This window comes from Juglans regia, chromosome 3 (genome assembly GCF_001411555.2).
Source record: "Juglans regia cultivar Chandler chromosome 3, Walnut 2.0, whole genome shotgun sequence".
Taxonomy (NCBI): Eukaryota; Viridiplantae; Streptophyta; class Magnoliopsida; order Fagales; family Juglandaceae; genus Juglans; species Juglans regia.
The window spans coordinates 21,521,939-21,549,621 of record NC_049903.1 but is presented as its reverse complement, the minus strand read 5'-3'; the positions used below and the strand labels follow the sequence as shown (position 1 = coordinate 21,549,621).

Below are 27,683 nucleotides of genomic sequence, written 5' to 3'. Positions count from 1 at the left end.
CCTGCTGTTCCGTATGAATCTTTCGGCTAGAGATTAGAACATGTTGGCAGCTAGAGATTAGAACATGTTGGCAACTGGAGTATTTACCTTTCAAATTACTCAATATTATATACATCACATTTCAATGAAATCTGTAAGGGAAGATTAGCAATAGGCCCACTGAACTTGTATGAAGCACAAGAAGACCATTTTGGAGTCTTGGGTGTTATGCCATCAGGCCCTTGGCAAGAGAGAATATATGTTTACTCTTCTTAAATTGCAAGAACTTTGCATCGGTACATGATGTGGAGTCTGGACTATATCTAAGCATATAATCCTCATCTAAACTCAAGTTGAACGTAAATGGGCAGAGCCTCGGCTAAGAATAGTAGTGGCGCCCCGGCTTCCCATTCCCTATCTAATTGGGTCGTTGAGACTTTGGCTGCTGTTCATTTTAGAACTAAAATAGTTATAATTGGGTCATGATAGAACTATTTTATAGTTTAATTTAAGTCAAGCCTCACTATGGTATTAAATTTAATTATCATTTCAATTTGCAAAACTTAAGCCAAACCCTAAATTTTAATCCCCAATTAAAAATCCTAATATTTTTGGTGTCTCTAATCCTATAGGTTATTCACTTAAGTGCATAATTTATTAACTAAAAGTTTGTGGGCTTGTTTGTTTTCAGAAATGAGATGAGATAAAATGAGTTGAGATTAAAGTTAAAAAGTTGAATAAATAATTGTTAGAATATATTTTTTAATATTATTTTTGTTTTGGGATTTGAAAAAATTAAATTATTTATTTTGTTTTGTGTGGGGATTTGGAAAAGTTGTAATGATGAGATGAGATGTTTTCTGAAAATAAACGAGGCCTAAATTCTACATCTTACCCAAAAACCCAAGTATTTCCTCCTCCGAGTTTCAACCTCAAACCGTGATCAAATTAGTCCATACCAAAATTTACACATCTACATCAAAATATCTACAAAATCTTCCTCATCAATTATCACACGATCTACTCAACTACAATCAAGTATTAGTACTATCAACTTAAAATTTGCAAAATCTTGAAAATGTAGAACACTTTTACTAATTGGTTTTTAATCTTCCAACTCAATAAACCTACTGTGGAGTTACTTTTAGTATATGATGGTTGCAAGCTCCAACTATGGGTGCTACAATAACTTGGAAGGAGGTGGGATAAGGATGCAAGAGAGGGCTGGAAAGTGGAGAACAGAAGCCGAAAATCAAAACAAGGCTGGGCGCGCATCGGTATGGGTGGATAAGAAAGAAAGGAAGAATGCAAGGGGTTGGACTAAGTGGTGAAGGTATTGATCTTGAGATATCATTCCTTTCAAAGTTTAAGATTAACTCTTCATGAATAGAAACAATTATTTAGAGTCATATTTCTTAATGAAAAGTGAGCGATTTAATCAAGTTCATATATAAAAACTTTTAAGAGTATGATACAAGAAATCGAGGTTTACTATGTAATGACGAGTCTGAACAGCGTGCCTACGAGAGGTTCCCGACATAAAAGTTTAAATCAAGACCAAATAACATTACGCATGTCAAAAATCTAGACATACTTGGGCCACACACAATGATCCAAGGGTACTGTTAATTACTTTTTAAATCTGACCAAATTCAGACCATTACTTGGTAAGTTGGTCTATTCTGATTACAAAGTGTATGCCATGTGGCGTGCTATCATGTCACCCACTTTTATAAATAAATTTGTAACATTTTAATTAAGAATAATTCAATTTTTAATATTTCAATTGGATCCATTTATTGAATGACAGTAGAAAAGTTCAATTGTTAAATTTCTTCTTAATTACTCTCTCTGGTTCATGACTAATTTAGTTTCCTGCATACATTTACCTAATGGGAAATGTTGTGGTTATATCAACAGACATACGCCAGAGACAAAAGAAAATGTTATTTAATAGATTTTATTAAGAAAATATTTTCTTAATCAGAAAGTAAAAAAAATATATATATATTTAAAAAATATTTTCTTAATCACGAAGTAAAATAAAAAATCATAAAAAATATTTTTTATGATTTTTTATTTTATTTTGTGATTAAGAAAATATTTTTTAATAATATTATAATATTTTTTATTTTTTTAAAATATTTAAAATTATTAAAAAAATTTATATAAAAAAAACTTTAAAAAATACATAAAAATGTACTGCATAGACGTTGGTAATTATTTTTGTCTAGAATTAAGGTAGCTTGTAGGGGGATATAGGGTTATTTTATGGGTTTGGAAAAAAAATATATATATTTTTCTTGTTTTGAAGTCATGGCTGGTTCTAAAAGTAATTTAAGGGTTAATTACACTTTGCCCCCTCCAACTATCACCAAATTCACAATGTGCCCCCGAAACTATTGATTGCATCAAAGTGGACCCTCTTACTTTTATAACGTCCCAATCCCCCCATTCCGTCTACAATGAGAATTAAATCAAACGGAAAACTCATCCACGTATATCAACAGACATACGCCAGAGACAAAAGAAAATGTTATTTAATAGATTTTATTAAGAAAATATTTTCTTAATCAGAAAGTAAAAAAAAAAATATATTTAAAAAATACTTCTTTAATCACGAAGTAAAATAAAAAATCATAAAAAATATTTTTTATGATTTTTTATTTTATTTTGTGATTAAGAAAATATTTTTTAATAATATTATAATATTTTTTATTTTTTTAAAATATTTAAAATTATTAAAAAAAATTATATAAAAAAAACTTTAAAAAATACATAAAAATGTACTGCATAGACGTTGGTAATTGTTTTTGTCTAGAATTAAGGTAGCTTGTAGGGGGATATAGGGTTATTTGATGGGTTTGGAAAAAAAAATATATTTTTCTTGTTTTGAAGTCATGGCTGGTTCTAAAAGTAATTTAAGGGTTAATTACACTTTGCCCCCTCCAACTATCACCAAATTCACAATGTGCCCCCCAAACTATTGATTGCATCAAAGTGGACCCTCTTACTTTTATAACGTCCCAATTCCCCCCTTCCGTCTACAATGAGAGTTAAATCAAACGGAAAACTCACCCACGTGCTTCTCACATGCGAATCCTTCAATGCAAAGACAAAATCACCCCTCACTCCATCGGTTTCCATTTCCCCAAACTGAACTTCATATTCGAAAATCCCTAAATCCAAAATTCGAAAACCCTAACTCAGAAACCAGTGACCATAGATCGATTGTTGTTCACATTGGTGTTCGTTCGTCTTCGCACCAATCTTAGTGGCTTCATAAAATATTTTCGTTCATCTTCATCGAGTTGGTATCTGTCTTCTTCGCGCAGTGGGTGTCACAGAGGTGAGTCCATCTCAAAATGACTCCATCTTTGTCTTCATCGAATTTGTATATTTTTCGTGTAAAACTGAGTAATTTGGAATGTCAAAGTCTACTGTTTTTTATTATGTCCCCCTCCAATATTGCACATAGGTGGGTCCAATGTTGTATGCTTCCTAATATGACGCTAGTGCATTGCTGAGTGGCGTTAGTTATCCCAGTTTGAGAACACAATAACATGAGTGTGTTGTTGTTATCTTTATTGTCGGGTTGTGACAGAGGGACCACAGAAGTGGTCTCTTGCATAGGAAAATGACCAAATTTATCCGTTTGGTCTAATAGTTTACTTTATGGTTGGTCTAATAATTGACTACGGTCCATGACTAATTTAATAGACAATATTTTGTAGGATGGCTACGAGGAATTTGTTATTTCAAGTCCATCATGGTGGGATAATTGATAGGCGGCAGAATGGGGAATATGTTGGGGGGTAAGACTGATGTGTACCATGAACCATATGATGAGGATCAGCTATCATAGATTGAGATACAGACGATTATGGCCAAGTATGGTTACCATCCAGGTGACCTAGTCTACTATAGACACCCTAGCTTGGGGATGCACAATGGTCTTAAATTGCGTACATCTGACCATGATGTGCTGTCTATGGTGGCTGCGCTTCAGGATCAACAAGTGGCTCATTTGTATCTTGTGTCTCATTCTCAAACTTCACAGTGCACCAGTCTTCTTTGCATGATCATCATGTCGAGGAGGATGTGAGTGAGGATGAGGAGGAAGCAGAAGCACGTCGCCTTGGACTTAATGATCCATTTTGAAAAGAAGTGTTGAGTAGTGAGGATGAGTTGTATGACATTGATGTCAATACAGTGGGAATATCGAGGTCAAAGCCTGCACAACCAAGGAGTAAAGGTGTTGAGTCTCAAATGACAGTTGATGATAAAGAGCCACAACCTTCCTCAGATACTGAGGATGAGGAGGATGAAGGGAGGAATCAAGACAGAAGTGGTCCAAGGTGGCCAGAGGAGGATGACATAGGTATAAAATACTCTTCTATTTTCTTGTTTATTATTTTAGTGTTCATTTTTCAGAACTTGCTAAACAGTGCTTGCTTTAACAATTAGCAGGTAATTGTTCTGATATGACACCAAGTGACGTCCTTCAATCTCCTGTCCATAGTGGTGACGAAGGACATCATGATTTTAAGTTCCCCGAGTTTCAAGCGGTTGACTTGGAGAAGCCAAAAATATCTATTGGAATGAAGTTTGGATCTACAGCACAGTTTAGAGAGACAATAAAGAGGTTGAACCTAAATATAGGTAAATCGATAATGCAAAGAATGATGGGGATAGGGTTACTGTTGTCTGCAATACCCCTAAATGTCCTTACCGGGTTTATGAGTCTTGGATTAGAGGGCAACAAACTTTCCAGATAAAGTCTATGAACCCAAGATATGATTGTAGTAGGAGTTATAAGAACCTCATTGTCACATCATCTTGGATTGCAGATAAGATGATGCCACTGTTTATAAGCCAACCTAATGTGCCTATCAAAGCACTTGCTGATGAGATTAAGAGAAAGTGGGGAGTGGAAGTTCCTAAAATGAAGTTGTATCGTGCTCGATCGAAGGCTCAGTTTACCATATTTGGCAGCCATAGAGAACAATATGCCAAGGTATGAGACTATTGTGAGACCCTGAAACAAAGGAACTAAGGTAGTTGTTTGTTAGTTAGGGTGGAACGAATAGCTCCTGAGTTACCTCCTATTTTTCAAAGGATGTACGTAGGATTGGTAGCCTGTAGAGAGGGTTTTAAGGCTGGTTGTAGACCATTGATTGGTTTGGACGGTTGTTTCTTAAAAAGACCATTTAAGGGGCAGCTCTTATGTGCTGTTGGTAGGGATGCAAATGATAACGTGTACCCAATTGCAATGGCCATTGTGGAGGCAGAGTTAAAGGATAGTTGGGGATGGTTTATTGAGACACTTATATTCGATCTTGGACAGCAACCTGAAGGCGGGTGGACATTTATTAGTGACAGACAAAAGGTAATTTTGTAAATATTTCAATATATTCTATTAACTAAAACTTATTAAATGAGCCACTCATTGAATATTTTTTATAGGGTTTAAAGCCAGCAATGGAGGAGTTGGTGTCTTACAATGACAGCCGTATTTGTGTCAGACATTTATATGACAATTTTCGAGATGCTGGCCACAGGGGTGTGGCTTTAAAGGAGAAATTGTGGCAGGCAGTCACAGCATACACAAAGAGGGACTTTGAGAGAGCTGGGACTTTGAGAGAGCTATGGAGGAACTGAAAGCCCTCAGTCAACCTGCATATGACTACCTAAAGCTTATAGACCCATCACAATGGTCTAGAGCATGATTTAACACATTTTCAAAATCTGACTTGGTAGTGAATAATCTTAGTGAATGTTTCAACGTGTATATTCTGCAAGCACGTGATAAGCCAATTGTGACTATGATGGAGACCATACGGAAGAAACTGATGGGACGATATTAGTTGAAAAGGGAAGCAATTGGTAAATGGGAGAATACAATCATGCCTCGGATAGTTGCAAAGCTTGAACTTATGCATGATTTGTCCATCTATTGTACTCCAACGTATGCAGGATGTGGTCAGTTTGAAGTTAACAATGCTGGTAGGCAATATGTGGTTGATTTGAAAAAGAGGATATGTTCATGTTTGAGATGGGACATCACAGGTATTCCATGCCCGCATGCATACACATGTATTGTGTATTCTAACCAAGATCCCAAGGGATATGTGCATCATTACTATAGTGTGGAGATGTGGAGGGCAGCATACGAGCCTTTAATTTACCCTATGTCAAGTGAGGATCAGTGGCTCACTACCACATACGAGAAGCCCACTGCTCCTGAGGTTAGGAAACAACCCGGGAGGCCAAAGAAACATCAAAGAAGAAATGAGGACAATCGACAACGAGCAAACAAGTTGAGGAAAATTGGTGTGCATATGACCTGTTCGAGATGTAATCAAGTTGGTCACAACAAAAGAAAATGTCCGCGTGGGAACGCAGGCACACCCTCCTTCACTTCTGCAGCAGAATTTCAAGCTCCTTCATTTCCAGATGAACAAGTTAGTGGCTACTTCTTCCTTATTTACTATATGGTATTCATTTACATATTACTTGAAAATGTTGAGAATGTTAATTTATATTTAAATGTGGTACTAGGTCATTTCACAACCTCCAATGTCAGAGCCTTTACAGCCAACAACCCAATCTATGCAAACTGGGAACGCTCCACCTTCGTCGCTTTCACAGGCAACATGGCAAACAAGTCCAACAGTGCAAACTCCCTTGTCAGAGACTTCGCAGGCAGGCCAAAGTAATCAACTGCAAGTCAATGTGGGTCGTGTAAAGATGTTGGCCAAACGACCACCCAGGAGGCGGTCTGCAAGACTTGGGGGCCACCACTCACAGACTAGTACACGTAGACCTGTGTTTGTGGACTTAGACGTTGATACAAGCAATCCAGCACAAGGAAGACTGTGTTCTTGGGGCAATCCTGGAAAGGGAGGCATGCAATTCAGAGTTGGTCAACTGCCACCCAACACCCAAGTGCCTCCTGCCAAGGCTAATGTATCAGTGCAAAAATGAAAGAATGTAGAGTCATCTTCACGTGTGGAGAGGATGAACGAAGATAAAAAGAGAAAACAGAAGCGACCAAATTGGCAATATTGACTTGCTATTGTAATGGTGTAGTTAGGGCTTAATGACATTACTGTTATTGGAAAACTTTTGTTGTAATGGTCTATAGTAGGGTGATATTATTAGAGTGACATTATTTGTTGGCAATATTGACTTGCTGTTCCAATTGAGGGATTTTGATATGTAGGGTGATATTATTATTAATCATTATCAACACAGTAAGTTGTTGCCACAAAATTCACCTCATAACCAAATTACATACAACAAGTGATGTTCAATACAACAATCAAATTCAAAACAACAACCATAGTCAATACACATCCAAAAAATTATATTAACCAATCCTACGCTATCATCAAGTAATGACGACCTTCATCAGCATAATGAGACATTTTCATGTAGATAACAGCAACAACTAGAACAATTACAATGACACCACACCATGTGCAATTATTGTATTTCTTGTGCAAATATTTAGATTTTTCCTTCTCCTCGTACAAAAACTGTTGGATATGTTTCATGTGCTCCCTCTCCATCACTAACTTAGCCTCCAATTCCGTAGATTTTTTCTTCAACTTATTGCATAATTCTTGGATATGCTCCCTACGCTCCCTCTCCATCACTAAGTTAGCCTCCAATTCAGATTTCTCAATCTTGAACTCACAACTCCGTATCCGGAGTCTATCTCGTAGCTGGCCAACCACATCTCCGCACGTGGAGCAATGGTCATCATCTACCCAATAAAAAAATGTACAAAACCTGTCTTCATCCCCATGTTGACAACCAAGAGTCCAATATGGGCATCTCCAGAACTTCCTTTTGTAGTTATCATCCGTAGTTAACACTCTTAGACATGCTCGTAGATTGCAACGGCAAAATGGGCCATCTAGTGGTGTTTTACCACCCCAGCTTGTGCTAGATGAACCAGTAGACATCTTTCACAACCTGCTGAAATATGTTAGGATTACGAGTGTAGAAAGGAAACAGTCAAAAGAGAGGTTGATGAGCCAAAAGATTTCTACTCTATAGAATTGAATCAATATTATTCTTTACAGACTACTGTAGCTTTATACAAAAGGAGAAAATAATCTTAACAAACTAAACTAGAACATTATCTAAGCATGGTATCGAATCAATATCATGGTAATTAAATTGGAACATTGTTGAGTTACAATGTACAATCATTTATAGCATTCTTGAGCTACAATAAACTCGAATCATTTTTTCACCTTACAACGTACAGTCATTTATAGTATTCTTGAGCTACATCAAGGCGGGAGATTTGTTATCAATATTAACAATCACTGAGGTACCTGCGATGGAGAAAGCAATTTGAATGAGAGCTCTACAAAAAAACTCCTCTGCAATGGAGTCACTGACAGCTCGAAGGGGACGCCGACGTCGTGGTCGGCAGCTCACACCGTGGTCGGCAGCTTTGTTAGGGTTCGTCGTTGCCCACCTTCTTTGCAGTCGACCCCAACTTATTTCTCCATCGCTCCTAATGGCTTCAAGACAGACGTTGTTCACTTTAAAACAAAACCATTTTTTGACATTAATAAAACGAGTCGTTTTGGCTATGGATTTGGGGATTTTCGAATATGAAGTTCAGTTTGGAGAAATGGAAACAAATGGAGTGAGGGGTGATTTTGTCTTTGCATTGAAGGATTAGCATGTGAGAAGCACGTAGGTGAGTTTTCCGTTTGATTTAACTCTCACTGTAGACGGAAAGGGAGGGGATTGGGACGTTATAAAAGTAAGAGGGTCCACTTTGATGCAATCAATAGTTTCGGAGGCATATTGTGAATTTGGTGATAGTTGGAACGGGTAAAGTGTAATTAACCCGTAATTTAATCATGAAAAATGCTAACGTCACATATATTTGGGTTCCGATAATTTTTTTTTTATTTAGTAATTAAGAAAGTATTTTTTTTAATAATATTGTAATTTTTTTAAAAAAAATTATTTAAAAATATAAAAAAAATAAATTAAAAAAAATTGTTTTTCTCAAAACTGGTCTTGCGCACTACTCTTAAATCATTTATATTTATGTAAATATTTTTTTGTTCAAGTATGGATCTAGGACTATATTATCTGTCAATAAGTGTGTCAATAAGTGAGTTCAATATGTAAAATATTTAATTAAATAAGAGAAAATATAGAATTAAGATTCGAACTCAAATTTATAAAAAGAGATAAATTTAATTATTTATATATATATATATATATTAACATTTCATAAAAATTCTATTCACAATATTTAAAAATTAAGGCGACTTGGCTAAAAAGATTTGAGTGATTGAAATTTTTATATAATTTAAGAAGGGGTCAAGATCAATTGAGAAAACAATGAGAATATCCTTCGATGTGAGGGCAAATTCTCAATAAATATATATATATTCATTGACTTCTTACCTGATATTCAAACACCGCAACGAAATTAGTCGATACCACTTGCCTGTCAAACTTCCGACAACTTCATTTTAGGAAAAAAACGACAGAAACATGATCAGCCAATTAATAAATTTTATAAAAATATATTTACAAATTAATATAATTTATTATGACACTTAAATTTAATTTACAGTAGAATATTTTTTTAGAATAAATTAAGGTGGCCGGAGAGAGGTCGGAGGGCGCAGGATACTATGGGGATTCTCTGCTGTCTTGTGAAGAAGTTATTGGAGGTCTTAAATTGGGAGTTTTGAGAAGTGTGAGAGGTCTAGGGGTAGGTGCGCTCTGTGTTATTTTGTTAGAATTCAAGGGTGTGACATGCACCTACTTGTCTTGCACTTATTATTATTTGGGTGGGGCTATTATGTCGCCCTATTCTTGCAGTTGGGTATATTATTTAATATTTTTTTAATATATTTAAATATTTTTAAAAAATAAAAAAATATATCATTATATTTAAAAATTATTTTTTTAATCATTAAGTAAAAAAAATTGATCAATAGTCAAATAAAACGATCAAAATGAGGAGGTAAAATAATTTTTTTCTTATTATTTATATTTTATTTAGAAATACTATCTCCTTTTCATAAAATTATTTATGAAATAAAAAAGGGAAATAATGGATGTTTCTCTTTGTTGTCGATATCACAAAATTCACAATGACCACCATTTGTCAAGACCACTTTTTTTTTTCTTTTTTCTAAACAAGCATATTATATAATATTTAAGATTTATAAAATACATGAGTCTAAAAGGTGGGAAGCTCCAATATTCATGTAATTCTTTTAAAAATATATTATATGTACTTCTTTCATTTTAAATGAATTAATTAATCAAACAATTCATGTAACGAGTACTGAATTCATTCATCAAATTAGGGATATAATCAATCCAGTTCAGTTCAGTGTTAGACATATTTTAAAACTGAATCAGTATATACCAGTCTTGAAATTGGAAAAATTGATTACGTGCTAGTTACACTCCTAAACCGATACTTCTGATTTTTTCGATATATTATATATAGAGTATGTATAATATGTTATATATTATAGTATATAATAATATAGTGATATATTATAATATATAGTGATATTGTGTTAGTATAACTACTAATACTATAGATTAGAATGATAATATATAGTTATTTATATATAATTTTAAAATTTAATGTTATCTTAATTAGTAATTTAGCATATAATACAAGATTATTTTATATATAATTATATATATTAGATATAAAAATTATATATAATATAAAAAAAATAAAAATATATATTTCTAAGAATCGGTCCGGATCCGGTGTTAAAAAAAAGAAAATCGAAATCGAATCTATTTCGATTGCTTTTAAAAAAAATGGAACCAATATAAGATAAAGAGTCCTTCTATATGAAATCCTCTGTAGCGGTGCACTCAAATGCACACACTACGTGGATGCATTTGGGTATTTGTTTTTTTTTTTTTAATCACAACGCACGTTTTGATTCTAAGACGTATTTGAAAATTGTATGTTTTGTTTCATCCCATTCAAATTCATGCCGCGAAAACCCTGCTCCATCGCAACCTGCGTCTACTTTCACAACCCAACACCTCCTGGCGACGCCGTCTCTCTCTTCAGTGCCACCGAGCGGCACTCCTCCGTCTGCCCAGCGCCTCCACCATCCCACGAGCTCGTTGAACGGAGCAAATTCAAGCTACATCTTAAGAGGAGCAGAAAATCCTCTACTTTTCAGCTACATCTCTTTAGCTCCCATTTCGAAAAAAATGCAACAGGCATACTTACCTTAATCTTTGTACAAACACTTTGATTTGGAGAGAAACAGGACGTGAAGCCGCATAGGTTTTCGATGCATCGTATCAAGACGATTATCCGAAGTGAGAACTCCGATTTGCGCATTACGCAGGAGGCCCTTTTTGTGGTCAACAAAGCTACGGTATTTTATCCTTTTATTTCTATCATTCACGGATTTCAGCTCGGTTTCAACCTAATCACAAATCTAGGGTTTTCAATTTTTATTTTTTGGATGAAGAAAATAAATGTGTTTGTGTTTATGAAGGTTTATTTCAATTGTTTGCATGAGAAGTTCCTTGAACAATTTACTTAAGATGCATATTCATGTTGTGTTGGGGACCGTAAAAAATCGCTCGCTTACAAGCACCTATGTAGTGTCTCTAACTGTCTTTTCTGTCTAAATTTGTTATTGACCAACGTATTTCTTGTTCGATAATTGCATTGCCTTAGAAATGTGTCATTGATTGGTTTGTTTTCTCAAACACTTTCATTGATCTCGTTAAAAAAAAAAATAGAACACTTTTTTAAGATTTGGATGAACTTTGGCCAATTCTTTCGTTTTAGCTTTTAACACTTGGCTATCTGCTTTGCGTCAGTAGTTGGTTGTTTTTAATGATATCCTTTTGCTTGCGTTGCGTAGATCTTGTTGAATAGCTGGGGTTCATGATCTTGATTATTTAAAATCAATGAAGCGTTGAAAATAAATTTTATAATTTTCATTGAATGTGGTGATCTTTGTTGCACATTTTCACGGTTTTGGTTCATGATTCATGGAAGGAAACGCAACACCAATGCACTGCTACCTATGGTTTTTAATATTTTACTTGTTCTATCTAGTAAAGTAGGGGCCTTTGTGCTGCATGACTTATGCTTTCTTTTGGGATAAATTATAAATTATTGTGGCTGCAGTAATATCGATTGCATGAAAAAATCATTAACAAACCATTTTCTACCCTTGATTTATTAGAAAGCTTAAGGGATGCTTGGGAAATGAGATGACATGAAAAATATGTGAATAGTAGTAAAATGATTTGAGTTATGGTGTTTTATTAGATTTTGGAAAAAGAGAGAAAAAAAGTTGAATTAAAATATTATAAAATTAAAATATTGTTAGAATATAATTTTTAATATAATTTTTGTTTTGGGATTTGACAAAGTTGAATTATTTTTTGTGTTTTGTTTTGGAAGTTTGGAAAAACTGTAATGATTAGGTAATGATTAGATGAAAAAATTAAATATTTGAAATTGAAAAGTATTTGTGTTTGAGTGATGTTTGGGAAAAAAATGAGATGAAATGAAATGGGATAGGATAGGATGAAATGTGATGAGTTGAAACCATCTCTATTCCCAAACAACCTCTAAATTTCAGACAATTTGCTTGTTACTTCAATTGATTCTACACTCAGCTTGTAGAGGGTTCAAAGACTCTTTAAATGTTTAATGTCCCTTATCTGTGCTAGATTTTTTGCAAGTCAATACCGTTATTTTTATTCAAGCTGTATTAAAATGCTTCTTTCTCATTTCAGCATCGGTCATTTGTAAAACGAGGAGATATGACTTTCTTTCAGGTATTTGTATGCTTCTCTTGGTGAAACCTTTCCATGTTAAATACAATATATTCTAAACTTTTCTGCAGTTTCTGATGTTATTTACGTGTCTGTAGATCTTGTCCCTGAGAAGATAAAAGCTGAAAATGCCTTGGCAGAGAGAAAAGTAAATGAGACAGAAGTGGGCTAGGTCCTTCAAAATGTGCTGATTGGGATGATAATCCTGCAATTGCTTAAACAAAGCTCATTTATTGCCTTGGATCATGATCTTCCTGCTCAAAGCGCTTAGTGTACTCAAGAAACCCATTACTTGGACAATTGTGGAGCAGATCCATGTGTGATCACATCTACCTCTTAAGGGTCTTAAAACAGTTGAACCATGTGCATGCTGGTCTAGCAAATGAAAAACAGTTGGATACATTTGATAGATCACCTCGTGAGATGGCCAGTGAGCTGGTTTGAATTGAATTTAGAGTTCTGTAGATATAGTTAATTTTTGTTCTATGAATTTTTCGAGCAGATTGTTCTTAATTCTGGTCAAGTGATCATTGTTTGAATTGAATTCTATTTAACAGTTATCTATTTTAATTTTTAATTATGAATATTAGAGTGAAAGATTAGTTTTAACACAGCATGGCATATTTAATCTGGGTTCTATAGTGATAGGAAACATCCTGCAAACCTATGAACAAACTTTGCATTGCTCAATTGGAAAATATACCCTATATTGATCAGGGAATCTTGCTAGAACTTTGGATTACCATTCCAGGAGGAATGGATCTAACATCCATATGCTTATGCTTCTCTATGTATATCTAACACTCCTGCTCTATAATATGAGTTTGTTCCTCCAAATCAAACCCAGTGTTGCAAATTTATCCATAGCAAGCTTTGATTTTATTTGCTCTTTCAATCTCAATCCATTTACATACTGGCAGTATCATTTGAGTGGCAACCTCAATAGGTTCCCTCTAGAGTTTGAACTTCTCTCTCCAAAATACCATACTCTGGATTTGGATGTTACATACTCAAGACACTCATCAGGCACATCCCCCTCCCCCAAAAAAGAATAAACAAGATGGAGAAATAATCAAAACCCACCTACATTTAAAACCAAGTTATAATCATCTTGGCAGTGTTCAATAATAGGCATCAAATCTTTTGATACAGTGTTCCATTTACAGACTTGCTTAAGCACATCACGAGTTTGTGGATCGTCACGCCTCAAAAACCTTCGCAAATCCTTCAAATTATCTGCAAAAAGGTTGGCAGGCAATGAAGTATGGTAAACCAAACCACTCAAATCTTTGCACCTGAGTGGGCCAAAAAAGGCTAGTGTAAAATGCGACTTCCTCTTTTATTATAGGAAGTTAAAACATTAAATTCCAAATCTTATGGTTTTCATGGGACCATAGACAACAAACTCTTGTCAACTGATAATACATTATCCTACCTTAGGCAAGCTTTTAGATTTCTGAAACCCAATGTCAATACCACATAAACCACAAACTGTAACTTAACAATTTTAGTGACGTAGTTATGATATCAGTTTATAGAGAAAAATAATAATTTTTGAGAAATTAAGGCAGTACATTGCGAAGTGTTAATTGAACGAGAATGATAAAAAATAAAAAATAAAAAAACAACCTTTAAGTGAGACTATTTTTAAAATAATGAAAATCAGTACAAATTTCACCCAAGATTACAAAAAGGGTGCGATCAAATAGGGTGGTTTAATTAGTTTCAAGAAAAATTAGTATCAAACAGTCAACTGGGAAAGTAAATTTAGAATTCAAAATTTTCCTAATAGTTCTTATTTAGGAATCAAACGGAAATTTGTGGGCAACTTAACGACGTATGTAACATCAATCAACCTTTGGGAAACAAAACTCTAAAAAAATAACAAATCGTAAACTCCCAGCTTACTTTCGGCATATTTTCTCAGGAACCAAAGGGATAATTGTGGGGAAAAAGAATGAATACCTAGACAGTACTCGCCCTTTGAGTAACCAACTCGATTGCCGTTCTCGTCCTCCTCAGCGATTCTGAGACCGGCACAGATTATTGATAAGCCTTCCGTATCCATTTCTTGTTACCGCTAGAACTTCAAAAATTTGGATGATTGTTTTGGGGTATTTTTTTAGAGAGAGAGAGAGAGAGAGAGGATCTGCAATGACTGAGAAGTTTGATCGGAGAGAGAGAAAGAGATGTGTATGGTTTAATAGTTGAGAAGAAGACGAACCTTAGAGAAGAAGAAAAAATCTTAGAGAAGAAGAAGAAGAAATCTCAGAGAAGAAGAAGAAGAAGAAGAAATCGTTAGGATCACTTGAGAACTCGAAATCGCAGTGCAGAGGAACTCGAAATCTCAATGTAGAGCCGCGTCCGGTAAATCATAGTGCAGAGGAGCTCGTGAGCTCAAGGGGGTGGGGGGAGAAGAAGGAAAGAAACGGGAAGGGAGAAGAGGAAAAAGAAACAGGGAGGGAAGAAGAAAGGTTAACGCGGGAGGAGAGACAGAATGAAAATTGAAAATGTGTTGAAAATCTCCGAAGCCCCACGTTTCGACACGTAATGTGTGCAATTTGGATACAGCAAACAGTGGCTGCATCCAAGATTTTCTCTAAGATAAAACCGATTTAGAATCGGACTGAAGTCACCGGTTCAACCCGGTTTACTCGATTTTTTATTTTTATTTTCATTTTTACCCTTACATAAAGTTAATGAACCAATTGAAAATAGAAATTGTAGATACGTTGATAAATCCATAACTCCTTTTGTGTTGGAATGAAATATAAAGAGAGTTTAAACATTTATAATATAATATTCGATTTGACTTTACTCAGATTATCTCAGACAGAATAGAATTCGATAAGGAGAAATGCAAAAGCAAACTAAATAATATAATAAAAAATAGTATTCGGCCAAAAGCGTGCCCTGCTCGTGGCCACTATTTGCTTTAGTAGTCAATCACGCACGCAAACGTACTGTGCGTCGACCATTCTCTCACGAGAACGCATATCTATCTTTCAATTAGCCTCTCTGCATTGCTACCATATATATATACCCTAAGGTTTTCCTCCAGCGACCTGTTTATAAATACAATATAACCAAGTATTACTATCATTCCTCTCTTTCTCTCTCTCTCTCTCTCTCTCTCTCTGCGTCCGTCTCCAAGGAGCGTTTACAGGAGTACGGGCTCCTGATACAAAAGTCGGTTCATTCAGAGAAGCAAATACAAGGCCTAATCAAGGTAAGTATATATATATTATATATATATATTGATTTCCTTTTCATGTAAAACAATAGCTGTTGCTATCTATCTATCTTTAGTTCAGTTCAGATTAATGTTGCTGTTCTTGTTTGTGTTTCTGGAGTTTTAAGTGCATATACGAACACTCATGAGTAAGCCAGGGAACGTCCCTGCTCTCCAAACCAGATATATATATATATATAGAGAGAGAGAGAGAGAGAGAGAGAGAGCCAAAGCTACGAGAGTAACTTTCTTTCTTGTGTTGTCTGCATCATGTCACTTACTTCGCAACTACCAGTTTGTTTGTCTGCACTCGCTCAACGAATATGGTAGCTGCAATTAGTTCTTGTGTTGTTCTTTCTTTCTTTCCTCCTATTTTTTTATTTTTTATTTTATTTTAATTATTTATTATTTGGTCATGTTCACTTCTTTGGATAGATACCCAAAAAAATGGGATAAGCAATTTTGCCATTTCTAGCATAAAAAATTAATGAAATAATCTTGGTAGAAGTTGCTGTTTAGGAACAACCACTTTGCACACTCTATGTGGCATCATCCCAACCATCCATCTAGGAAGAAAAAATTAGTAAATTATAGTATGTGTATTGTATGTACCACTACAATGGATGTTATATAGTAATACTCAAAATTAATTAAGACAGAAAAAGAAATATGAAACTAGGATGGCAGGCCGGGGGGAAAAAGTAAAAAGAAATTAAATATAAAAGAAATTAAATTAAAAATTCTTCATTTATTATCTTACATTTTATATTATATAAAAAAATATCTTATATTTTAGAAAAAAAACTTTCACACTTTATAAAAAAATTATAAATATAAAATGTGAGAATTAATAGTGATTAATGTTTAATAAATTACAAAATAAAAATATTCTGAAAGGAAAAGAAAGTAAAAGGATATTTAAGGAAGAGAAAAAAAAGTGCATTAAATTGACTATTTTATAGACTGTAAAGCGCGGGCCCTGTGGTCTCTTTCCAATTCCAGCCAATAAAAATGTCGGTAGTTGCCCTTTTTTAATACAATAACGAGTGCACTTATTAAGTGCACCCACCCATTAACAAATCCGGTAAGGGTTTTAATATTGGTCTATATATATATATATATATATGTAAAGTCAAATTTATATAATATGATCTTAAAATCTTTTATATTGACTTATACATATCTAAGTATTTAGCTACTTATGAATAGTACTTATCTAAATTTAGATAAGTACTATTCATAAGTAGCTAAATACTTAGATATGCATAAGTCAATATAAAAGATTTTAAGATCATATTATATAAATTTGACTTTACATATATATATATATATAGACCAATATTAATACCTAGATAACTACTATTCATCCTACAAATCATATTTAAATAATTATTTCTCTCTCCTCTCACTCTCTCTCACACAATCCTTTCATTTTCTCCCTCCTTCAACAACAAAACAAACATTCACTTGCACATTTATTTTATTATTATAATATATTATATATTTTTTTTTCATTTTATTATATTTTTAATATATTATTATTAAAAAATTATATTTTTTATTATTATATTTGTATTATTAATGTCAAATATATGTAGTGGATGTTAATTGTAAAATATATATAAAAAAATAGATTTTAGCAAAAAAAAAAATAATAATAAAATAATAATATTTTATTGTTATTTTGTCTCAAATATGCATAAGTCAATATAGAAATTTTACTTGAATGATAAAGTGGATATGTAAAAGAGGTAATTTTATATATGCATATGCATAAACTAATGCTAATGCTCAAAGACATTAATTTTGTCAAAAAAAGAAACCATTATTTAAAGAACTCATGATTATATTTATGAGATAATAGTACTTTAAGAAAAATGCTTATTATATGTTATGAAAACGACTATTTTTGTTGTCTCCACTTTTCGAATCTTTTATTTCACTCCATTAATTCGTTCTCTTACTTCAATGAGTTCGTACGTACCTAACTTTGAATTAATTAACCGATAAAAATTTTCATAATTATTTTTAATTTTTAAATCTTTTTAGTTTTTCTATTTTATAAATTTCATTATCAGGAGAATTTATGTAATTTGAAAGGATTTAGGAGACGTTTGAATTTGCAGTTCATTTCAGCTCATTTCAGCTCATCTCAACTCATCTCACTATTATTCATTATTATTCAGTAACTTTAACTCACAAATCTCACCACTATTCACAACTCATCTCATTACTATTCACAATCAATCTCAACTCATCTCAAGTCATTTTCGAATCCAAACGTCTCCTGGCCTCGTTTGTTTTTATAGATGAGATATGATGAAAGTTAAAAGTTAAATGAAATATTGTTAGAATATATTTTTTTAATATTATTTTTATTTTAAAATTTAAAAAAGTTGAATTTTTATTTTATTTTATTTTTTATAGTAATTTAAAAAAATTATAATAATTAGATGAAATGAGATGAGATGAAATAAGTTGATAAAGCAAACGGTGTAATCAATAAAATTCATGATTCCCCAAATTCATTACATGAAATTTAGATTAAAAACAAAAACTGAATTGTTCTTTATATATAGATTGAGCATTGTAAACATGATAAATGAAAAATATCAGCTTACATCCTCAACACACCGTGTTGAGTTGAAAAAAAAAAAAAAAATCTTAAGAGTGTGCTGCAGCTTCCGGCTGATGCCCAGCATTTCTCTTGTAAACATATATCGTTCGTTTCATAGAATCATTGAACAGGGGCGGCGAGGCCACTGCCCACGGGATCAGAGGCCTTGGCCCCAAAGGCTGCGGGAAGTCTTTGTTCATGACTCAATCGAGACGAGCAAGCATTTTTCGGCTACAAGTTTTATGAGATAATGTCATTCCCTTGAGACCTTAAAAACCCAAGCCTAGATATGTAAGACTTGATTTCCATGGTCTTTTGCAGAAGAATGGTTAATATAGGGGAGGAGAGGCTTCTTGGGTTAGAAGCACAAGAGCAAGTTGGTCTGAAAACAAGGATTTGGGTGGAATCAAAGCTTATATGGAGGATAGCATTTCCTTCTATGTTGGCTAGAGTAACTTCTTTTGGAATGTATGTGGTGACACAGGTTTTTGTCGGCCATGTTAATGAACTGGATCTGGCTGCATACGCAATTGTACAAAGTATTCTTGCACGTTTCTTGAATGGGATATTGGTAAGCTGTTTCTTATCTATTTTATTTTCTAGTGTCAAGAAATATCAATAGTTCTTCAAATGAAAATTTATTGTTTTCTGTCAACCTTTATCTGTTTCTTGAATAATAATTTCCATGCAAAAATATATTTTCATTACCACTTGTTGGATGTACACTTAGAGCTGGATTTACATTTCTCTTCTTTATGATCTACCATTGTGATAACTAATAGAGAAAATATATTTGTAACCGTGAATTGTACAACTGCCGTATAATCTCTTTGAAAAAAATGAATAAAACATGTGACCCAAATGAAAAAAATTAATTTTTTAATAGTGGACCTCACTCTTTTTCAAAGCGATTATGCGGCATTTACGCACTTCACAGTTCTACGTATAATCACTCTAATTAATATTACCAATGTTAAATGAATTCACACATTTTATCTAACTTTTTTTTTTCATTTATTATTTATAATTTGAAGTTGGGCATGTCAAGTGCAACAGAGACATTATGTGGTCAAGCATTTGGAGCGGGACAGTACCACATGATGGGCATTTACTTGCAACGATCATGGATCGTTGATTCTGTTACAGCAACAATACTGCTCCCGCTATTCATCTTTGCTGCTCCCATCTTTAAACTACTACAAGAGGAAGACGCGATAACGGACGCATCAGAAGCCATCTCTTTATGGTTCATTCCTACATTATACTCGTTTGTTTTTGGCTTAACCATCCAAATGTTCCTTCAAGCACAACTCAAAAACATGGTCATTGGATGGCTCTCTGCGGGGTCGTTTGTAATCCATGTGCTTTTGTCTTGGCTCTTCGTAAACATACTCAACTGGGGGGTTTCTGGTGCCATGGGTGCTTTCAACATCGCTAGTTGGTTGGTTGTCATAGGAGAGTTCATCTACGTCTTTGGAGGTTGGTGCCCAAATTCATGGAAAGGATTCTCCACAGCTGCCTTCAAAGATATTTGGCCTGTTGTTAAGCTGTCTGTTTCCTCTGGTGTGATGCTTTGGTAATTCCAGCTTCTTTTCTTTTATTTTTTTTCCTAGCCATTTTTCATATTTCTTTCATTATACTATATGGTTTGTCTTGGTTACTAGAAAGAGATTCTCTTAGGCATAGAAGTCTCACATACCATATGGTTTGTCTTAGCTACTGATATTAAAAAAACATAAGGTTTTTTTTTGTTTCTAGAGCTACAATGAAACATACCAATTAGAAGAAGTTTGACTCAATACGTGATACTCTAATTTCAAGTATCTCCAGATTTTGATGATGTGCCAAATAGAGTGGATGACTGTGAAGACATTTTATCGTTTACAAAGTGCTACAAATTTATTAGGTGAAACTGGACTACCTAAATGATATCATGAAAGTCTTCATGGTAATATTGACAATTCCTTGTATAAAATTGGATGCGGTTAACTATTTCTCGGATTGTGACAATATTAGGATGTCTTTGTAGCATTACACTTTCTTACACTTCACATCAGCTAGAACATGGCCATCACATGATATTATACATATAACAACATTTTACTAAACACTGTTATAATCTACTCTGCTTCTCCATTCTTTAACAGATAATCTACAAAGCATACCTTTGAAATATAAGTACAGTAGCTAAATATTGCTCCTAGTGATCAACTCTCCAAGAATTACATGTCTTCTTGAATCTTTCCCCAAATTTTAATTTGACCAACACTTGTTACCCTAAAACATAGAGTACAGACTACAAGGAGCTTCTACTGGCAAGGAACATGCCGACAGATCATAACAAAACAATACATTTTTATACAAATCAATAAGAAGAAAGCACAGAGTAATAAAAATAAAAGAAAAATATTATGCATATAGACAAACACAAGTCTTGATCACACAAAATTGCCCACTTTACTCAATGACTTTTCCTTCATCCCATTTGCATCCTTGTGAGAGAATTGAACTTGCTGCACAATTGGTAGTAGGAAATGACTCTTTATAATATATGTTCAAATCCATCTGATGCTGCTCAATTTTGGTCAAAACCTCCTAATTACTTTTCTTTGTTAGTAAGTTATGTTGGGACCATAAAGAGAGTTGATTTTTGGTTTTATGTTTGACAGTTTAGAGCTGTGGTACAATGCTATCCTAGTTTTGTTAGCTGGATATATGAAAAATGCAACGGTTTCCATCTCTGCCTTTTCCATCTGGTATGAGTTTTACTTATTTTCCATATTGATTTATTCTTTTCACCATTTCAATTTACTTGAGGAATACTCCAACTTTTTTAACTTCTTTTTACAGCCTCAATATCTCTGCATGGGAATTTATGATATGCCTTGGATTCCTATCTGCTGCATGGTAAGGCTTTTGTCAATAACGACTTCTCTCCTTTACTCACACAAAATTGTGAAATCTCCACTTGTTTTTGTCGAAACTCATTCCCCTTGTAATGTAATTTGTACAGTGTGCGTGTAGCCAATGAGATCGGGAAAGGAGATTCTAAAGCTGCAATATTTTCCATTAAAGTTATCCTCAGTACTTCAGTTGGTCTTGGTTTGATTTTCTCCATCTTGTGTTTTGCTTTTGGGAATAAAATTTCCTACTTGTTTACAAGTGATGAAGAGGTTGCGGAAGCTATTTCAAGTATCTCTACTCTTCTCTCTCTCTCAATCTTGCTAAATAGTATTCAACCAGTTCTTACTGGTGAGTTTTAGGGACAACAGTATCATCTTTTGTTATATATTTACATTGCTGAATTGCTTATCAATGTAGCTAATGTTTAGTTTTCTTGTAATTAGGAGTGGCCATAGGTTCTGGTTTACAAGGCATTGTGGCACTTATTAGCATTGGCTGCTATTATGTGATTGGCATCCCCATAGGACTTGTGCTTGCTTATGTGGTCGATCTTGAAGTGAAGGTAAGAGCTCACATTAACATATTACATTAACACTAACATTAGTTGACATCATAAACATACGGTAATCCGCGGTCCGAATTAATTATAAACTTTATTATATTTTGAATTCAAACCCATCAAAAGCCAAACAAAATTCAAGTAAATTAGAAAAATAATAATATTTAAGGAGGATAGGTAAAAGTTGTATCTATGTATAATTTTTGTTTTCATATATGCATGCTCAAGTTCTTTCATTTACTTCATTTAACATGTATGTATAGGGTTTGTGGATTGGAATGTTAATTGGAGTGTTGATGCAAACATTAGTGCTTTCCTTCCTGATATGGAGACTGAATTGGAAGGACCAAGTAAGTACAGCTGGAAATAGCTAAATGATACCTTCAGTTACCATTTTTGTACACATTTTCACCATCATCAGCAATTGCATTATTCTTTTTTATTGCAGGTTGAAAAGGCATCTGAGCGTCTCCACCGATGGCTTCTAGATCCCTCACAAGAGTCTAAATAGATTGAGCTCCTGGAACATTCTCCATATAAATTAGGTGTATCAACAACTTCTAATTCCTTTTTTTTTTTTTTGGGACATTGGTGCCTCTTTTGGGTCAACACCACTCAGCCTAATTCAAGATTTTGCTGTGTTTTGAAAACTATGTCCTTCATCTTCAATGAATCGATTCAAGAGACAAATGACGGCCTATGATATTGGTTATTTTAGCTTTAATATAAATAAAGTTAAAAGCCCCATGACTAAAACCTAGGCATGTTGTGAAAATGATATAAATTGCAAGAAATGATAGAGATATTAAAAATATTTCAAATTAATGGACTTATATAGATAATAAATTATTCATAATTTTTTTTGTATAATTGTAGGTTTGGATAATGTTTGTAAAGCCCAATAAGTGTGATCAATAAAATGACATAACTGGACTATTGACCCATCTCTAGATGTCCATGATTTTGGTCAAATAATGAGTATTAAAGTGGTCCGAGCCTAATTGCTATGTAGAGACCAATTAAAGACTCATGTGCTTCCATTATTTTATAATGGACAAAATTAGAATTTGGGTATTATTATATATAGGTTATGGTCCCCACTCTAAATTCGTTTTTGCCACTTATGGTGGGCAAAATTATTTTTTCAATTTTATATTTTTTATATAAAAAAAAAAAGCAGCTAGAGCCACGGGAGGAAGCCGAAAATGTCCTCATCGATTTCAACCGAAAAAGTGGCGGCAACTGGTTTATGTTATGAATAATTTTACTTATCATTTCTACACATACTACACCTATTTTAATTTTGTTTTTCATTTTTCCTTTAATAAATATATGGTGTATGAATGATAAGTAGAACAACTCAATTAGTTTAACGAAAAAATATATTTACAATCGTCAATTGTGCAACTGTCGCGTAATTACTTTAAAAGAAGTGAATAAAATATAGGATTCACATGAAAAAAATTAATTTTTTAATAATAAATCTTCTTATTTTTTAAAGCGATTACAAAACATTACGCACATTACAGTTCTACCAAAAATTACTTGGGCTGCACTTTATAATTTTTTTGGGTTCTGTGTCTTTTAATTCGGGTAGGATTTCCTTTTATTTGAATTGGTCTTGTAAGGCCTGGACTTGTTGCATTAGTGGGCCCAATTCTGGGTTAAGCATTAATAAGGATTTAAGGTGAATTAGGTTTATATAAGAATTGGGCTTGAAGTAATATGGGTTGGGTCCAACCTTTGAAACCTTTGGATTTAAGTTCATTAGGCTAAATCATATCACGACCCATATCTGGGTTGACCATCTCTCTATAATAGACGTCATTGAATATTTTCTTATTTATATACATAATTATTTTTTTAGATATTCAATTCCAATTCATACATATGACTTAGAGAAATTAATGTGATACGTCGCTTAAGTGACTTCTATCATAGAAATTTTTTGTGGCACTCCCAACCTCTATTTGGGATTGGACGATGACTGAAATGTCAGGACATGTAACACAAGGCTACGCACCCCTCATACTTGACAGATAATATGTTATGCACCTAAGTACACTAGTAGTATGTATGGCGTTGTAGGGGAAAATTAATAGAAGTCGGATAAACTAAACAACGCGATAAGCAATTACAAAGCACATGACACCATATTAATATCATAACCCAAAACATTGTCCAAATGTAAATATGAGTCATAAATGCATAATATCCCAAAAATCATAAAGTATAGTTTAAGATTTCCAAAATACGGGATTTCCTCAAAAACATAAATCCACAAAAGTTAGCCATAAGTAGTATTGCCTTCTTCTCTTTTTTTTTTTTCCCCCTTTTCAAGAAACTTAAATTCACGTACTCTTCATCACCATTGTCTAATCGGGAGATAGACACCGAAAGACCCCATGGGATTGATGAGACTTGGGCAGTATTAGACCTAATTTCTTTGCTACTGTCTTTGCACCAGCCGAGGCCTTAGAGGCTCGCTCTAGGTACGTAGACTACTGGTCCATATTCCACCAAAACTTCAAATTCTTAGAGGATTGATGATCGTATCATTGATCTCGGTCTCACTAATACTATGCAAGATCTCCCTGAGAAGCTTAGCCATATGAATTAATACAATAGCAGTGTAGTCTTGACGAGCCTGAACAGTGTACTCGTCTTCTATCAGGGAACCATCCGGGTTCATGTTTCCTCGGTATCTGAGGTACCTATTACAACTTCTACCATTCCGGTTGGGGAATGGTAGTGGAAATTACTATAATGAGATTTCAAGAAATCTCAGCAAGTAATCACACAACATACCACAGTTAACATAAGCATACAAAAGGTATATCATGATATGCGTGGATGGACATATACTTGACTTATGCCTTTGACCAGAACTTGACTTATGCACTTGACCATTATCAAAAGACTTGTAATAGAGACTTGAGCTTTTCATAAAAACTTCATAACTTTTTCTTATTCACGTGAACTTATTTAGAACTTGTATTATCATAACATATCACAAGATTTGCATCGAGTGATCCTTAGCACTTATGCTCATATTCTTATTTAGAATAAGAGAGTGGATACAACACGGTTCCTCTTAGAACCAAGTGTTTCTGCTAGTTACCGCACCATCAACGGTTTGTGCACCGTGATGAATACGTCATAAATAAAGATTCATATTAACTCGACCTTATTTCATCGGGTTACTTGCCTTATCCACCCACTAGCGTTAAGCATTTCCTTGCTCAGTATCTTTTAAAAAGAATCCATTCGAGACTCGTCGACGATACTTTGTTGACTCAGGAGTTACCACTCCATTCTTAAGCACTTCAAAGTGGATAGAATAGTTCCACTAGGACATTCTCCCGCCCTAGCACTTCATCTTCTAGCCTACAACCAAATGTTTGTTGGACCCAAAGCCCCTTGGAGTATCAATCTATGCACTATTAATGAGGGACAAGCCAAGGAACATAGAGGTAAATATTTCCCAAACCCCCTGAGATTATGAATCTTGCTTTTGTTTGGGGTATGCTCCCCCGGGTCTTAGGTTCAGACCCTTGAGTGCAAACAATATCTAGAGGCCACGTCCTAGCAGTGAAAAGCAAATTATTTACCTGGCTCATATGATGTGGGCGCCTTACACAGATTTGGTATTGAACGGGTAAAAGACAAGTCGAGTTTGCACTTTTTCGAAATTCCTTGTCAAAAAATCATTCTTTGTATCAGATTTGGTTTACATTTTAATAAATTTTCCTTTTATCCAGTTGATGGGCTCATGCTATTTTCAGGAATTGCATTTGAGATGAATGTAATTGCCTGCTGTGGCAAACCCCATGAGCAAAACTACCAGATCCAAATGAACATAAATTGGGGTCTTTAAATTAAAATTAATGTCTATAACCTAATTTATATAAAATAAATAAAAATTTACAAAAATTAAATAATTCTACCTCTTGAAACGCTGCCACTAATTAATGCTAGTATGGTTTTGTCAAGCACATGTTTGTTTACATGCGAGATTCATTAGATTTGCATGTCACTCATCTGTTGGTAAATTGGCATCCATATTGGTACTAACATCAATGATGTTTGTTATTTATGTCTCTAAAGCCTTCTCATCTGATTGATAACAGTTAGTGCTGAAGTCAACTGTTATCCGTCCATTGTATCTTCTGGACCCGATACCATTACATCGAGTGACAGAGCTTCATTGTCATCTGACTCATTACATGGCTGTGCACCGGATACATCCTTTTCTGCCCCATTCATGCCTAAAACTGGCCTACCTTCACATTCTTCTTCATCTTCAAACTGCTCAACTGATTTTGATATGGAAAGTCTCGTGACACCAGTGGGAATGAGGTCCTCATCCTGTAAAACGATATATGTTTTCCCACGGATGCCAAACATGACAACTCCTAAAGGCTGCACCGTGTTGCCCATGAGTGATGATAAATGGGTTGCTTTCTCCCCTGAGTAGCTAAGTTGGTTGGTTGACTATACTTTATAGAAGTCTGTCACATAGATACTATTAATGAACCTGTCCAATTGTGTATTGCACATATATAAATATGTGAATGCTGGATCTATACAAGAAAGCTATATTTTCAGTCACAGGATGGATTTGAGATTAGAACATGTTGGCAACTGGAATATTTACCTTTCAAATTACTCAATATTAGCAAACTTCATCGTCATCTCCCTCCCCATCATCATGCTCTTTATCTTCTAACTGCTACCCTGATTTGGTTATAGAAGGTCTCTTGTCGCTAGCTGGAACGAGTGCCCCATGCTGTAAAAGCGTATATGTTCTAGCTCGTGGTTTGTGTATCGGTTACATTCTTCTCTGCTCGTTACCTTTCTAAATTTGTCTCATCTTTATGTTCTTCATCTTCTAATTATACACTGATTTGGTGGGAAATTATTATGCTGCTAGCTGGAATGAGCATCCAAGAATTCTTCTCTGCCCTTTGCATGTGTGAAATTGTCCTATCTTCACTTTCTTCAACTGATACACATGAAAAGTCTTGTGCCGCTGGCTGGAATGAGTACGCCATGATGTAAAGGAGGATATCCCGTCATTCTCAGGATCTTATAGCATGTAGATTTAAGGGTTTTTTTTTTTTTCCAAATATTTGGGATTTTGTCACTACTGCATTACCACCTTTAAAATGTGCTAAATATATTATATACATCACATTTCAATGAAATCTGTAAGGGAAGATTAGCAATAGGCCCACTGAACTTGTATGAAGCCCAAGAAGACCATTTTGGAGTCTTGGGTGTTATGCCATCAGGCCCTTGGCAAGAGAGAATATATGTTTACTCTTCTTAAATTGCAAGAACTTTGCATCGGTACATGATGTGGAGTCTGGACTATATCTAAGCATATAATCCTCATCTAAACTCAAGTTGAACGTAAATGGGCAGAGCCTCGGCTAAGAATAGTAGTGGCGCCCCGGCTTCCCATTCCCTATCTAATTGGGTCGTTGAGACTTTGGCTTCTGTTCATTTTAGAACTAAAATAGTTATAATTGGGTCATGATAGAACT

The 27,683-nt window shown here is 34.2% G+C and overlaps 2 protein-coding genes across 2 annotated transcripts; both read left to right on the top strand.

Annotated features, from left to right (window-relative positions):
* The first annotated feature begins 15,900 nt into the window (after positions 1-15,900).
* Positions 15,901-22,656, top strand: LOC108981670 (protein DETOXIFICATION 24-like). The gene is made up of 9 exons (XM_035688463.1): positions 15,901-16,051; positions 18,993-19,242; positions 19,706-20,247; positions 21,341-21,427; positions 21,522-21,578; positions 21,685-21,923; positions 22,019-22,137; positions 22,398-22,484; positions 22,583-22,656. Exons 2-9 carry the CDS (start codon positions 18,997-18,999, stop codon positions 22,643-22,645), a joined length of 1,440 nt encoding a protein of 479 aa, XP_035544356.1. The 5' UTR covers positions 15,901-16,051; positions 18,993-18,996; the 3' UTR covers positions 22,646-22,656.
* Positions 22,657-25,529: 2,873 nt separating this feature from the next.
* On the top strand, positions 25,530-26,745 carry LOC108981672 (double-stranded RNA-binding protein 1-like). Its single transcript, XM_018952911.2, has 2 exons — positions 25,530-25,607; positions 26,265-26,745. Exons 1-2 carry the CDS (start codon positions 25,532-25,534, stop codon positions 26,609-26,611), a joined length of 423 nt encoding a protein of 140 aa, XP_018808456.1. The 5' UTR covers positions 25,530-25,531; the 3' UTR covers positions 26,612-26,745.
* Positions 26,746-27,683: the final 938 nt, after the last annotated feature.

What these genes read in the sequence shown, in the direction of transcription:
- LOC108981672 (XM_018952911.2), top strand. Translation starts at nt 25,532, where the DNA reads ATGTTTGTTGGACCCAAAGCCCCTTGGAGTATCAATCTATGCACTATT. An exon ending in ACAAGCCAAGGAACATAGAG is followed by an intron (nt 25,608 to 26,264) that starts GTAAATATTTCC and finishes GATTGATAACAG; the next exon opens with TTAGTGCTGAAGTCAACTGT.
- LOC108981670 (XM_035688463.1), top strand. Translation starts at nt 18,997, where the DNA reads ATGGTTAATATAGGGGAGGAGAGGCTTCTTGGGTTAGAAGCACAAGAG. An exon ending in ATCTCTGCCTTTTCCATCTG is followed by an intron (nt 21,428 to 21,521) that starts GTATGAGTTTTA and finishes TTCTTTTTACAG; the next exon opens with CCTCAATATCTCTGCATGGG. An exon ending in TATTCAACCAGTTCTTACTG is followed by an intron (nt 21,924 to 22,018) that starts GTGAGTTTTAGG and finishes TCTTGTAATTAG; the next exon opens with GAGTGGCCATAGGTTCTGGT.